Source organism: Ursus arctos, unplaced genomic scaffold (genome assembly GCF_023065955.2).
Source record: "Ursus arctos isolate Adak ecotype North America unplaced genomic scaffold, UrsArc2.0 scaffold_12, whole genome shotgun sequence".
In the NCBI taxonomy this organism is placed as follows: domain Eukaryota; kingdom Metazoa; phylum Chordata; class Mammalia; order Carnivora; family Ursidae; genus Ursus; species Ursus arctos.
Window position 1 is genome coordinate 68,465,951 of NW_026622786.1, and position 14,565 is coordinate 68,480,515.

At 50.3% G+C, this 14,565-nt stretch overlaps 2 protein-coding genes across 5 annotated transcripts in view; one reads left to right on the forward strand and one right to left on the reverse strand.

Annotated features, from left to right (window-relative positions):
• On the forward strand, positions 1 to 9,950 carry LOC125280889 (cytochrome P450 4A6-like). 2 transcript variants are annotated; one of them, XM_057310669.1, is made up of 12 exons: positions 1 to 297; positions 1,100 to 1,241; positions 1,986 to 2,030; positions 2,488 to 2,615; positions 3,624 to 3,748; positions 4,118 to 4,272; positions 4,704 to 4,810; positions 4,896 to 5,086; positions 5,183 to 5,316; positions 6,189 to 6,253; positions 6,398 to 6,474; positions 8,936 to 9,950. In XM_057310669.1, the coding sequence occupies exons 1-12, from the start codon at positions 34 to 36 to the stop codon at positions 9,102 to 9,104; spliced, it is 1,602 nt and encodes a 533-aa protein (XP_057166652.1). In that variant the 5' UTR covers positions 1 to 33; the 3' UTR covers positions 9,105 to 9,950. The 2 variants fall into 2 exon arrangements, with proteins under 2 accessions (XP_057166652.1, XP_057166653.1); XM_057310670.1 differs by lacking the exon at positions 6,189 to 6,253 and adding an exon at positions 6,091 to 6,152 and having other exon boundaries at positions 28 to 297.
• The window catches only part of LOC113249622 (cytochrome P450 4B1), a 22,381-nt gene continuing 14,577 nt past the window's right edge, over positions 6,762 to 14,565 (reverse strand). Inside the window, exons 9-13 of one of the 3 annotated variants that reach the window (XR_008958842.1) lie at positions 14,264 to 14,397; positions 13,407 to 13,471; positions 13,224 to 13,306; positions 11,357 to 12,795; positions 6,762 to 7,349 (exon numbers count right to left, since the gene is read on the reverse strand). Coding sequence is in view for 2 of the 3 variants with exons in the window: in XM_048220328.2 (XP_048076285.1) it covers positions 12,612 to 12,795; positions 13,224 to 13,306; positions 13,407 to 13,471; positions 14,264 to 14,397 (466 nt within the window). In the remaining variant the exon portion in view is untranslated. Of the gene's footprint in view, positions 7,350 to 9,910; positions 12,796 to 13,223; positions 13,307 to 13,406; positions 13,472 to 14,263; positions 14,398 to 14,565 lie in introns of those variants that run through there. The other 2 variants (XM_057310668.1, XM_048220328.2) reach the window with 2 other exon arrangements.

Consider the following 14,565-nt stretch of genomic DNA (forward strand, 5'->3'; position numbering starts at 1 on the left):
CAGGACAATCCTCCCCTGACTGACTGGGCTGGGATGTTCAGGGGAGGTCAGCAACAGTCAGGGACAGTCACGAAGAGTCAGCGATCCTGCAGCCCCTTCACCATGAGTGTCTCTGTGCTGAGTATCACCGGACCCCTGGGCAGCATCTCTGGGCTCCTGCAAGTGGCCTCCCTGCTAGGGCTGGCTCTGCTGCTGCTCAAGGCAGCACAGCTCTACCTGCGCAGGCAGAGGCTGCTCAAAGCAGTCCAGGAGTTCCCATCCCCTCCCTCCCACTGGCTCTTTGGACACAAGCAGGAGGTAAGAAGGGGCTGCACTGGGGAGTGGAAGGGAAGAGTGGGCTGGGGAAGGCAGCAACCACCCAACCAACACTACCTGGGTGCCAGCACTGGCTGGGTATGAGGGCTGCCCAGGGCAAAGGGAAAGCCCACATGTAGACGGGCTCATCAAGGGTTTATGAATTCAACAAGTGGTCGGTGTCAACTGGGCAGTTGTAGTCCAATGACCCACGTAACCCAATATCGTTGTGGTAAGTGATGATTTGATGAATGAACAAATGCATGAGGAAGGGATTCTAATGGTCAATTCGGAGTACCCGAATCTTCCCCAGAAACTTGGGCTTCCCTCCATCACACTTTAATTATCCTCTACTGTCATGGCCTCTTAATCTGTCTGTCAGGAAAATAAAATTAATATGCAAACTTAAATTAAAAAATATAATCCATTTAATGCCCCAAATAAAATTATATGGCAAAATTGCTTACCATGTGATAAAAGTTGTCATACGTGTTTCATGCAAATGTTGTACTAATGACTTCCAGTACTTTTTACACCATGGAGTTAATTCCTGACAAGCTTCTGTAGGCTGTTGGTTGTGACGGCCACTAACTCGACTCGACAATGGGACAGAACCTGGCCTAGGACAAACCTTGGACAACCAGGAAAGTCTGGATCAGAGCCAAGGTCATAAGAAACAGCTCTGAACACTTAGTTGTGCTGATACATCCAGATCTCTCTCCCTATGCCCATCCTGCCCTTACCCCAGCCGTAGCCCTGGAACCAGAAGAAAGGGCTTATTGTTTTCTCTTTCTTTTGGTGACAGTTGCAAAAAGAAGAGGAACTGCAACTGCTACTGAAATGGGTAGAGAATTTCCCATGTGCCTGTCCTCGTTGGCTATGGGGCACAGAGGTGGAGCTCATGATCTATGACCCTGACTACATGAAACTGATCCTGGGGCGGTCTGGTGAGAGGACACCCTCATACTTGTTCAAGCAGCTCTTCCCTCTTGGATACATGCCCAGGGATCTGTGAAGTAGCACAAGACACTGGAGGCTCAGCCATTGATCCCTGACCCTCTACCTACCACCCTCCCAGTCCACAAGCCAGCAGAAGGCCAGATTGTTATCTAAACTGAATGTTGAAACAGCCCTGTTGGGCTGCTTTATTTCTTTTATTTCTTTTCTGTTGTGTTCTGCTCTTCTTCTTCTTCTTCTTCTTTTTCTTTTTTTCTGTTCTTCTCCTCTTCCTTCTCTGCTGCCTGTCTTCTTTCCTTCCCTTCTAAACCAAATTGAGAGGATTCCTGGTCTGGAAGACAGTATCCTATACAAGATGACTTTGATTAGGCACTTCTAAGTGTTGTCTGTGCTGGGTAATGGGATGCCTGAGCCACCACAATTTATAAAAACACCAGAGATTCTGTCTTTTCATTGGCACTAAAACAGAGCCTTTGTTTCTTATGGATCTACCTACCCATCCAGTGGGGCTCTGCTGTGGGACTTGGCATCTGCCTCCCCGAGCCTGCAGTGTCTATCCGGAAAGAAACAGAGACCAGGTTGGAAGGGAGTGGGAGGTGGCTTGACACAAACTGCCAGCTGACAATCATCAGGAAGGGATGAGGGACAATGGTCTGCACCACAGCTACCTCTGGGGGGCAGCCTGCCTTCGTTGGTCGCCTCCAGTTAACCTGTAAGGCCCTTCTTACTTTCAGACCCAAAGTCTGAGGGTTCCTACAGATTCATGGCTCCCTGGATAGGTAAGTATATTTAACTAGGACTTCGGTCCACCTTCTGCTTAGGCTTGCCAACAAATATCCATTTGGCCCAGATTAAATAAGAGGTGACCAGGACCATGGTCAGTCCACTCAGCTCTAAATCGAGCCTCCTCTCTCTTCCTCAGATAAAAACCTCACACTTTCTTAATGGTAGGGGAGCCCTCCTGCCCCTCACCTTCTCCGTCATCACATCTCAGTCCTCGGTAATGATCTCAGACTAACTTTTCAATGAAGTCCTCCATTTACCCAACCCTGCTCTGTTTCAACCTCAATCTCAGGGCTGTGCAGCAGGCATTCAGAAGTCCCCTTCCTGACATAAACTGCCCTTTCCTGCCTTGCCCAGGATGCCCTTCTTCTGACACCCTGGGTTCTTCCCCAGTTGTCCCCATATAACTCTTGGAAGATTCCTTCCCCCCCACACACACCCATTGTGGTCCAGGGTATGGTTTGCTCCTGTTGAATGGGCAAACATGGTTCCAACACCGGCGGATGCTGACCCCAGCCTTCCACTATGACATCTTGAAACCCTACGTGGGGCTCATGGCCGACTCTGTCCAAGTGATGCTGGTAAGTTCAAGCCCTGCTCACCTGCACACTCACACCCACAGCACAATTCACAAAGTCCACACTCAGACAGCTGTGTCCCTCAGACATCCATTAGACACAGCCCCTGGAATCACCCACTTATACCATACTATGAGACAGGGCTCCCTGAAGATGGATGGAACACGAAAGCACCCAGGCACCCGCTTTTATCCATTCTTTGCTCATTGCCCACAGAAGACACAGTCATGGTGGATAAAGGGTCCTTTCTCCTCCCACGTCCATGTTTTTGGCTTGGACAGGGAGAGTAGTCAATGCCCCTGGACAACAGGACAAAGTGCCCCTGGCTGGCCTGGTCTGTAGCAGCTTCAGTGGCAGGGTGTACATCCCAGGATGTCACTCAGGTGGGCTCTGGCCTGGGGCTGAAGGCTTCTGTTGGATTTTAGCCACTCCATGGAGTGAAATGGAGACCAGGTCTCCACCTCCAGGGCGGGGTCCTTCCATAGCATCACCTCTGAGCATGACCCTATTTCTCACTCACTGTGTCAGCTGACATTTGTTGAACAAGAGGAGCTGAAAGTACCTGATATCCCTTCTTTAGAAACCCCAGTACTGGCCCCTTGACCTTTCCTTTGCCTTGACTCTTGCTCCCTAAATTGGGACTTCACCTGTTTCTCATGTGTAGATCAACCCGAGGACAGAAAAGAGCCCCTTAATCCCCTGACACACAATGTTTTCTGGTCTGCTAAAAGGTGGTTATCACCACATTTATTCCTCAGTCACACTCTAAGAGATCATGGTTAGTTAAATAACAATTAAATAATAGCGTTCTCAGAGTATATACTGAGACAACACTCACCATATTACAAACATTTGGCTATATGGTCCTAAACTGATGAAACACAACTGCTTTAGAGAGTGAGGGCATCTCATCAGAATATTTGGAAGCGGCAGAGAGAGAGTCTAGCCTTGTCAGCATGGGCCTTCTGGAGGAGTAGAGAAAGACCGATGTAATGTGTCCCTCTACCACAGGACAAATGGGAAGAGCTCCTCAGCCAGAACTCATCTCTGGAGATCTTTGGACACATCTCCTTGATGACGTTGGACACCATTATGAAGTGTGCCTTCAGCTACCAGGGCAACCACCAGGCAGACAGGTCAGTGAAATCCTCAGCTGCAGCAGGGTCCTGTGTCTACCGACTAGTGTGGACTTATCCAAGAGGCAATTAGGGCAGCTTGGATGTTTACCAGCCCAAAGAGCCACATTCTGCAGAGAGCCCTAGGCCACAGCCAAATTCAGCCCACACCCAAACTTCATTAGACAGATACCTGATCCCAGCCACAGGGAGATGCTGGCTGCCCATGTCCCTCATAAAGGGCTAGGGGTCTCAAGGAAGTAAGAATGACATGACAAATGCCTGGTGTTGTCTGTCACATTGATTGAGGAACCCTCCACCCATAGACCCACTCCACTCCAGGTCGGATATCTCCCTCCATCCAGTCCCTTCTGCATCCTCCCCCTTCAGGAACTCCCAGTCCTACCTTCAGGCCATTCGGGACCTGAACATCCTGGTGTATTCCCGGATAAGGAATGTTTTCTACCAGAAAGACATCATCTACAGGCTGACCCCTGAAGGCCGCTTGAACCACCGGGCCTGCCAGCTTGCCCATCAACACACAGGTTGGACTCTGCTCTCTGGGCAGCTCCCCTCCTTCATCAGGAACATCCCAAAGGGATCGGCCCTAACCCTTCAGGCAGGTCCTGTCCCTCCAGGACTTGGGACACACCCATCTCGGGTACTTCCTGGTGCAGGTCTTAGGGTGCCAGGTGCTAGGTAAGAAACTACATGTGTACCACATGGGTGAGGGCTGAATGAGAGCCCCTGCCAGCAGCAATCAAGCAGAGTCCCCTTGGGCTGTGCTGTTGAGGGGAGTGAGGACCTGCTAGCACCTGGCACTAGACCCTCACCCCAACAAGCACACCTGTTCCCACACTCCTCCTGATCCACCTGGCACCCTGCCTGGGGCACAGGGAGCAAGTGGGCTACTGTGGGTGGCTGTGTCTGGGCACCCAGAGCTCTCAGCTCTGCCTGGGAATGCTGTACTGGACAGACCGAGTGATCAAGATGAGGAAGGCTCAGCTGCAGGAGGAGGGAGAGCTGGACAAGGTCAGGAGCAAGAGGCACTTGGACTTCCTGGACATCCTCCTCTTTGCCCAAGTGAGTGTGGGAGGCCTGAGGCATTGCCCACAAGTGTGGAAGAGAGGGCAAGCTCAAACCCTGCCCTCTCTCCGTGTCTTCCCAGAGGGAGAACGGGAACAGCTTCTCTGACAAGGACCTCCGTGCGGAAGTGGACACCTTCATGTTTGAGGGCCATGACACCACAGCCAGTGGCATCTCCTGGATCCTCTATGCTCTGGCCACACACCCTGAGCATCAGCAAAGGTGCCGGGAGGAGGTCCAGAGCCTCCTGGGGGATGGCGCCTCCATCACCTGGTGAGTTCTCATGAGATGGGAGGGCCCTGCCCCCTCAACTAGAGAATTCCCTGATTACCAGGGCCTTGCCGGCCCTTCAGGATAGCTTTGTTTTAGGGACCACCTGGACCAGATGCCCTACACCACCATGTGCATCAAGGAGGCACTGCGACTCTATCCACCAGTTCCAGCTGTTGGCAGAGAGCTCAGCAAGCCCATCACCTTCCCTGATGGACGCTCCTTACCCAAAGGTGTGAACTTTGCCACTCTCACTCCATAGGCACTCTGCAGGAATGCGTGGGCGGCCAGAAATCCTCATGTTCTGGGGCAGTTTGTGTATGTCTGAGACTCATTTCCCCCCTCAAGAAAATCAGCATTTCTTTTGTTGTTCAGATGAGGTCTATGATGTGCTTCGCACAGAGCTTAAATCCAGCAAAAGCTCAAGGGATAAACACATGACAGCCTCTGAATGTGACTTTGGGTTTTGCCCTAATATTCTAATTTCCTGAGATATGAATGCTTGAGAGACAATCAGATGGGGCAGGGAGAGATGTGGTCTTTCCTTATAAGGTCTAGGCTAACGAGAGAGGTTAGAGAATTCACTGCCATGGCTTAGATGATCCAGTCTCCAGGGAGCCCTCAGGTTGATGGCAGAGTAGCTGATGACCAGATCTGAGATCCCTGCCATGGCTGGCAGCCACCTTTTGGCTCCTCTCTGCTCTGAATCCCAGCCCTGCCACATCCTACCTGGGTGGTCATAGGCACGTTGCTCAGCCTCCCCAAGGCTCAAGTGCCTCATGGAAACAATGGAGATGTGAGCCTCACATGTTGTGAAGATGGAGGAGTTCATGCATATTCCCCAAGGGCTCATGGATGGTACTTGATAAATGTGAGTTGTCGCTTGAGTTGAGTTCTTTCCTGCTTCTCAGCCTGGTCATGGTTAATCAACTAATCTGTACACAGGAGCACACGTTCTGTGCCATGTCTGTCCCACACCTCCGTCAACTCTATCATTCTATTCACAGTGATGAGAAGTGGCTCTCGTAGTGGCTTCCAAGTGGCGCGTGGGTGCACCTGGGCCCCACAGGCATGTATGATCAGTCTTCTCTCTTCTGTCCCACAGGATTCTTAGTGTCACCCTCCTTTTATGCCCTTCACCACAACCCAAAGGTGTGGCCAAACCCAGAGGTATGATAGCTTTGGGAGGAGCGGGTGGGATGACCTCTCCAGACCAACCTCTCCTCCTCTCCCACCTTTGGGTGTGCTGTCCCTTGGATGATTGGAAGGAGGGGCTTGACCACACCTGTATTGGCCCTGGTGCTCCCTCTGCAGGTGTTTGACCCTTCTCGGTTTGCACCAGATTCCTCACAACACAGCCATGCTTTCCTGCCCTTCTCAGGAGGACCAAGGTGAGGCACTTGTACCAGGACGGGGGGGGGGGGCTGTTTCCTGGGTACATACCTGATGTTTGTGGTTTCCTACATTTCTGTGGGGTCTGAAAATATGCCCTGGCATGTTGGTTTGCTGGGAAAGAGATGTGTGTCTCTGACAAAGAAAGTTGGTAATCACGGCATGCCATGGAGACGTTGACCCATTGCTCTTACCCAGTCTCCAGCCACAATTCAGTGTCAGTGGGTGCTCAAAAGCTCAGGGTATTCTTGTGATTTCTTCACTTTATGAGTATGACTTCACAGAATTAGATTTTCTCACATGTAATTTTCAAGAGTTGTTGATGTCAAAGTCAGGATGGAATCAAAAGATTTCTTTTGCACACATTCTCAACCAGCCTGTACTACTCAACTCCCCATTCTGCCCCCACATTGCACCATTGACTGCACTGCAGGTGTTTCCATCCTCAGCCACCTGCATGTGTCAAATATTTAAGCCATACACAGGAAGGTTTCCGACAGTCTCTTAAGGGCTTCATAAAGTACTTGACTAATCTGTGTTGCCACTATATTTTCATCTATCCAAAAGAATTTTTGACTCCATGGTAATGGTTATGTACACTTGACAAATTCCCAGTTCTCCAATCATCACATATGATCTGGGCTCCACATGCCTTAATATTACACTTAGAGTCCAATCATCCAAATGGGCAAATATATAAAAATGAAGACATTAAATTGCTTTTGAGAGAAAACGCACTATTCTGTATATGACACATGGCATTTGAACGTTACCTGGTCTGTAAAATGTAAAGCACACTTGAAGTGGCTGTTCAGTGGGATGACTTTTCTCCAGAGTGGCTGCTCTGAAATCCTCCAGTGCTGCTCAAAGTGTCCTATAAATAGTAACCGCAGTAAACTTTGTAAGTAGTTACTTGAAAAATAGGTTTTTTTCCAAATACAGAAATCTGTCAATCCTTCACAAACTAAGTTTGAATCCACTTTCACACAACATCCTTAAGCAAATTATTCTTCCAGATGCTGGCTTCAGGATTTATTTCTCCCTGGGATTGAGTCCTTTCTCCTAGATATTGGTGCAAGTCCTATGGCTGCCAGTTGAGACAGGAGAGGGGTAGACAGTTCAATTCCTAGCTCAGAACTAATGGTCATGCATATTTTATTCCATTCAGGGTTTTTTTTTTTTTAGTTCAATAAACATGTTCAATTATAAGACTGCCTATTAAGCCTGTCTCTGTGTGCCCAGTCCTCTGCTATGAGATGGCATACTGCCCTTGCCTCCAGGAGTTCACAGTCAAGAAATAAATGCCTCCACTCAAAAGACACATCTATCTTTCTTCCTTCCTTTCTCTTTCTTTCTTTCTTTCTTTCTTTCTTTCTTTCTTTCTTTCTTTCTTTCTCTCCTTCACTAATTGACCCCACTGTAGGAAGCTCCATGTTCCTGGCACTTTCCTGTTCTGGAAAGTGATATGTCCTTGAGTAAAATATTATGGTGATGTCAGGGTCCAGGAATGAAGAGGCACAGCCAGCAGGGACAAGTGGGAGGGCAGCCTGGCATTGCCTTAGCCTTGAGCATGTGGCAAGCAGAGGGGGAGGGTGGGCATTCTCTGGGACCTCCTCAGCAGGAGCTGAGCTGGGAGGAGGAGCTGAACAGGTGACAGGTGAGTGAGCCAACAAGCCAGAGAGGACTTTGATGCCAGCTGAGGCGTGTGGACATGTCAGACCTGTGATGGAGGGCATGGGAGGCTCTGAGCTGGGCTGGGAATTCAGGGAGGGAGTGGAGGCAGAAGACAGAAAAGTCCAGGTGAGGAGGTTGAGGGATGGCAGGCAGGGACATTTCTGTAGTAGAATTGGAAGGCTCCAGCAGCTGGTTGGCTGAGGGGCCGAGGGGGAGGCAGGAGTCTGGACCCAGACTGGCAGTCTGGAGGCAGATGGCACAGCAGACTGAGTGTCACTAAGGCTCTGCCCCTGCAGAAAGCTTCCCTGTTGCCATTCTGACTTCCTTACCCAACTCTGCCTTGTCCTTTCTCTGAGGATCTGGATCCCTGTGTGCCCCAGATGGTTAGGGCCTGAAGTGTGGCCCATCCTATCCCCTACGGTGCCCTGTCCTGGTCTCCACATTGTGAAACCGGAAAAGGCTTGTGCAGAGAACAAACAACTTAATAATTAACTGTTTTAGTGATCTCTTGACTTGGCCCCAAGGCTCCAGGTGCTGACCTTCTTCTAACAGGGTTTCAGGCCTACTGAGAATAGAGGTAGGAGTAGGACGTAATCCTGGAAGAGTGTAGGCTTTGTCAAGGGTCAAGGGGAGAGCGTGAAACAAGCAAGGTTAGGTAGGCTAGAGATGTGTGTGTGTCCTGGGGAAAGGGGATCTGGGCTGGGCCCATGCAGAAAACCCTGAATGTGCTGATCCTGGCAGGGGGTTTGAGGCTCCTCCTCATATCCTTTTCCCTCCCTGACCCAGGAACTGCATCGGGAAGCAGTTTGCCATGAACGAGATGAAGGTGGCGGTGGCCCTGACCCTGCTCCGCTTTGAGCTGGCTCCGGATCCTTTCAGGGTCCCCGTTCCCTTTCCAAGAATCGTGTTGAAGTCCAAGAATGGGATCCACCTGCACCTCAGGAAGCTCCTCTAACCCTTGTGGGGACAAGGATGAGCCCTGAGGGACTCCTGCCTGCCATCCTGTCTTCCTGTCAGTCTCTCCTGTCTGCTGTCTTCTGCCCACTTCCTGCTTTCACTCTGCCCACCTGCCAGTCTCCTTACTCCTCCTCTTGTGCATCAGACTGTCTTCCCTTCTCTGCCTCACCCTTTTCCTGACTACGTATTTACTTATCTGTTTCCTTTCTCCTTCCCACCTGCATCTCTGACTGCCCACTTAACTCAATATCTGCCTGTTCCCCACCCTGCCTGTCCTTTGCATGTCTTTCTCCTTTTGTGCCTATTTGATTGATCCTTTATTATTTTCCTCTGGCTGCTATAGTAACTTACCACAGCCTTAGTGACTTAGAACAACACCAGTTTGTTCTCTTACTGTTCTGGAGTTCAAAGTCTAAAATGGATTTTGCTAGACCACAGCCAAGATGTTGGTATGGTTACACTACATCTAGGCTCTAAGAGAGAATTCTTCGCTCTGCCTTTTTCAGCATCAAGCTGCATTCTTTGTGGTCTTTAGCTCCTGCAGCCTCCTCTTTTCAAATCCAACAGCATCTTCAATATCCTTCTGCTTCTTTCTTCGTCTCACCTTGTCTTCCATAAGGACTTTTGTGATCAGACAGGCACACTCAGATAACACTGACATTTCTCAGCTTCCAGGACATAGACTCCTTGGGGAGCCATGATTCAGCCTGTTTAGTCCCTATGTGCCTGCTATTAGTCCATGCTTCCAGCTCTCTCCTATGTGTTACCTGAGTACCCATTTGTCATTCGCATAACTTCCTCTTCTTTCCTCCTCCCTCAAATAAATTTCTTAATGTTGCATGGAGTGTGTGTTTTCCCTTGGAGAGAGATAAATGGAAGAGAAGAGAGAGAAGGGGAGGAAAGACAGAAGAGACAAAGAAGGGAAGTAATATCTGCAGGACCCTAGGAGGGCCAGACACTTCCCTTTGTCTCTGGCCATGGAGTGGTTGGCTTTCCAAGAGGTACTAGGAGGAGCCCATGTGGGCAAATGGATTGGTCAGTGGGAAAGAATGTCAGACCCCAATCAGCAAACTACTGGTGGCACCTCTCCCATAGGACAGCCCCTTGGCAGTCCCTTGTGTCTCTGGTTGGCCAACCCTGCCCCATTATGTGACTGCTTGGGTACTGGTCCTCCTGACCCTGAGACCTGTTCCCTGGCGCTCTTTGCCCTCCTCCACCAGCCTCTCTCAACCCACCCACTATTCTTTTGTTGGTTCTAAACACAGATCTTCCTTCTGTCCTACCTCCAGCCATTCTTAGCCCAGACCCTGGATGTCATAGACAGGCCCCCCCCAGAGTCCCCTGCCTATGGTGTAATGCCACATTCTGCCTCCCTGAAGGGGCTTCTTCCCCAGCTGGTGCTTGCATCCAGGACCTCCCTTTCACTATCCTGGTTTCCTAGGTCACTGGGCTAGTTCAGCCATGCTTTGAGAAGGGGCAAGGTAGATGCTTTGTGTTTGACCAGGGATTGGGGCAGGAAAGAAGCTGGGAAAGTGCTAGACTGACATCAGGTGGTGCAGAAGGGCAAGGGCTAGCCAGGCTCAGAGAGTTCACAATGGAATTCTGGGTGGCCAGCCATGGATGGAGACATGCTCTAACCACAGGATTGTGTTGAGGGTAAAGAATGTAACCAAGAAGTGACCCTGCTGGATCTAGGCAAAGGAAAAACCTAGGGTGAGTTCATGCTCATATGCACAACCCCCACGAACACATACACGTGTAACCAGACCTGTGTGCACCACTCACACACTCTACACTCTACCACACACATGCACAACAAATGCCTGGGGTCGTAGGAGGCAACAGGGTATGTTTGGAGGGCTGGAAGGATTATGTGGAGTTCATCTTTGGTGCCCACTAGTCTGCAGCCTCGGTCCTCCCCTCCCATGTGGAGCCTCCACCTTCTGTCAGGCTCTGGAGTTCTCAGCTCCATTTCCCACCAACATAAGCTCTCAGAGAGACAGTCAATACACCTATGGAGTCTTGGTCAAAAGGGGCCGAAGTCAGAAGGCCTCAGTGCAAGCTGTTTTCTGATGAGCATCTTGGCAGTTTCCTTCCTTTGACAGGGTAAAGGTAAGTCCTGCCTCATAGGCCTCCTGAAAATCCAGAGATGTGGGAAGTAGACAAGTCTTAGACTTGAGTGCCACCCATGGGCTACAAGTGGTTACGACCTCTGGGTTCTGCTCTCAGTTGATGACTATTGATACATACCTCTGCTTGTATGGAGAAAGGTCTATCCAGGGCCAGGACAGAGAGGGAAGTTGGTGGCATAGGTGACACCCTGGCTGAGCCTGCTGCATCCAAGCCTCAGGTGGGCAAGGAAATCTGGGTCTTGACAGGGCTTTGCAGGAGTGAGCAGGTGGCCCATAGCCAAACTTCTTCTAAGAGGTTGTGTCCTTCTTCTAGGAGGGGAAGCGTCAATAGCAGGAAGGATGTGTCTCCAGATGGTACCTCCCCAGGGCAACGCAGAGACATCCCCAAGTCCCAGGGCTAGAATTCCCCTCTTATCCTGCCCCTCAGTCTCCAGTGTCCTCCCCTCCACTGTTGTCTAATTCCTGGATTATAACCCACTGGTGGCCTTAGACCTTGAATCGTAGAGGCACATGGGACCCCAGCCATCAGGCACTGCTGCAGGGACTACTGAACAAGAATCTCTAATTCATCACGTGGCTCCAGCCTGAGGACTTCCCCCAAAGTCATTCTTTGTACCTTTGTACCTCACCTGCTTCAAGGTTTGATTCAAGCACTGTGTCTTCTAGGAAGCCCCCTTTTAATGCCACTTTCTCAGCAAAAGTGTGAACACCCAGAGCACTGGGTGGCTGTGGCACAGATGCAGGCAATGGCAGGAATGCTACAGAGACCTGTCTCAGGTGGGGCAGAAGATACACCTGAGAAACTATATTCCATATTCCTTGATTTCAGTAGTGGTTACCTGGGAATTTGCTTTAGAAATTAGTTGTCCTACACATTTTTTGTTTACATAATTTTACCTTATATCTGTTATATTACACACATGCACACACAGTTAAGCCGAGAAATACATCTCAGTGAAGGGGCAAGCCCCCAAAGCCATCCTTCTTTCATGTGGAGTGGACGAGCACCTGATCATAATCATGAAGCCCAAGACCAACTTCCATTGTGTTCATTGTGTCACCATGGCTGGCATGTAAGTTTTTGCTACATTCTAGAAAGATTGCCAATTATGGGAGATAAAGGAAGATTCTAGAAGCAAGTAGGTGCTCACTGTATGTTTGTTGAATGAATGAATGAGGTCTAGAATACATGTATACTAAGCATTTCCAGACACACATGCTTGCATGGCACTGGCCTCCAGGTGATGGTTTATGTGGGTGCCTGCTCCCCTTCTAAACTACAAGCCTCCCAAAGACAGGGAGCCACAGCTATTCCACAATCCAGCCTGGGGAGGGCAGTGTCTGGGCTGTCTGGGACCCTATTCTCAGCAGAGCTACTTCCCAGAGTCTGGGCGCAGCGACTTCAGGTGGAGATGGATGCCATTCTTAGAGCGCAGAACCAGCTGGGGCATCTTGATGGGGGGCCGCAAGGGGTCCAGGGCGAACTCAAAGCGGAGCAAGCAGAGGGCCGTGACCACCTTCATCTCATTCATGGCAAACTGCTGCCCGATGCAGTTCCTACCGTGAGTAGCACAAGGTGGCATCAGGCTATGGGGTGTCCAGACTGAGCAAACCTAGGGTTCTTAGTGGCCAACAAAAACCAAAAAACTGTTTGTGGATGAATAATTGGCAGATTGGTTGATTGACTTGGGACTTAGAAAATAGATCTTGGGAGCACAGTGAGGGTCCCAGACTAAGTAGATTCACATTGGGAATTCCGGTTTGGGGGCCTCCCTTGAAATGACTCAGCCAGCCCACCACCAGCCAGGGACATGAATATGCTAATGGCAAGAAGAAGGTCCCTGGAACTTATCCTAATTTAGGATCCTCAAAAACCCAGCGGCATCCCCCTTATCACAGAGTTCCCCAAATGATGCTTTCCCCACAACATCCTCCATTCTCCCCTCCCAGTCCTGGGAGCCTGGGGGTGTTGGTCCTTTCCTTACCTGGGCCCAGCAGAGAAGGGCATGAAGGCGAAGGGGTGACGTGTGGCCACATTTTCAGGGGAAAAGCGCAGAGGGTCAAAGACCTGAGAGGACAAGGCTTGTTTAAATATCTGCCGAGCCCTGGGGAGGGTGACCTCCATAGCCTCCCACCCCATCTGACCTCCACGCCCAGGGATGTGGTACCTCAGGGTCAGGCCACACTGCGCTGTTCCTATGGAGGGCATAGATGTGCAGAGAAATGAGGCTGCCTGTGGGCAGAGCAAAGGCCTTGTAGCTAGGTGGTCCTGAGATAGCCTCACCCACTTCCTCCAGAGCCAGAATCCCCTAGTGTCCTTCTGAGCACCAGTCCCTGACTGAGCACTGCCAGTGATGGAGGGTTCATGACCACCCTCAAGACATCACAGTGCTTTTGGTCATCCTCATATCTACTTCCTCTAGCCCCAGCACTGGACACAGCACCTGACACAGACATTTGTGGAATGGGGAGAGAAAAAAGGAGGACTGAACCTACCTCACTGTGAGCTAGGACACGCAAGGTCTGTTACAACCCTTTGTGCTTTCAAATAATTGAAAGGAAATTACTATTCATGACATTATGCTATTAATAGTAACATCTACCATGCATTGGTGCATGTCGTGTGCCAGATACAGAGTTAAACAGTCCTTACAAAGCTACCACATACAGTTGTGAAGGTTGTGCCCTGCACATCATCACAGTCTATGTGAATGGAGCCTCTTGAAGTTGTTCAGCGCACAACCTACACGGTGGTACATGACAGCCCTGATGAATACTGTCTCTTTAATCCTGACAACAATCTTGTCAGGCAAATACTCTTCTTGCCCCCGTTTTACAGCAGAGGAAATAGAGGCTCGAGGTAGAGGGATTTACCCATACACTGTAGGACCAGGATTTGGTCCCAGGCCAAACACAAAGCCTGAGCTCTTTCCCACTGGTGCAAAGATTTGACCAAAGGCACAGAGACTGTCAGAGAAGCATCCACAAGGACTCCAGTTCCACCCCCAAATCCACTCTAACTCACCCGCAGGTAGGGAGCGGCCATCCACAAAGCTGACAGGCTTGCTGAGCTGGCGGTATACCTGGGGCACAGGTGGGTAGAGGCGGAAGCTCTCCTTGATGCACATGGTCAAGTAGGTCATCTTCCCCAGATCATCCCTGCCAGCAATACAACCAGACCTTTCTGGAGATGCGGAGCAAGGGGCTTCCACAGGAGGGCAGGCTCCAGCCCCACCTTCCCCTTTTAACCACCATCGCACATCCAATAATGGGAGGGACACAAGTGCTCCAAGTGCCCAGACCAGATTGAACATGGGGTAACCACTC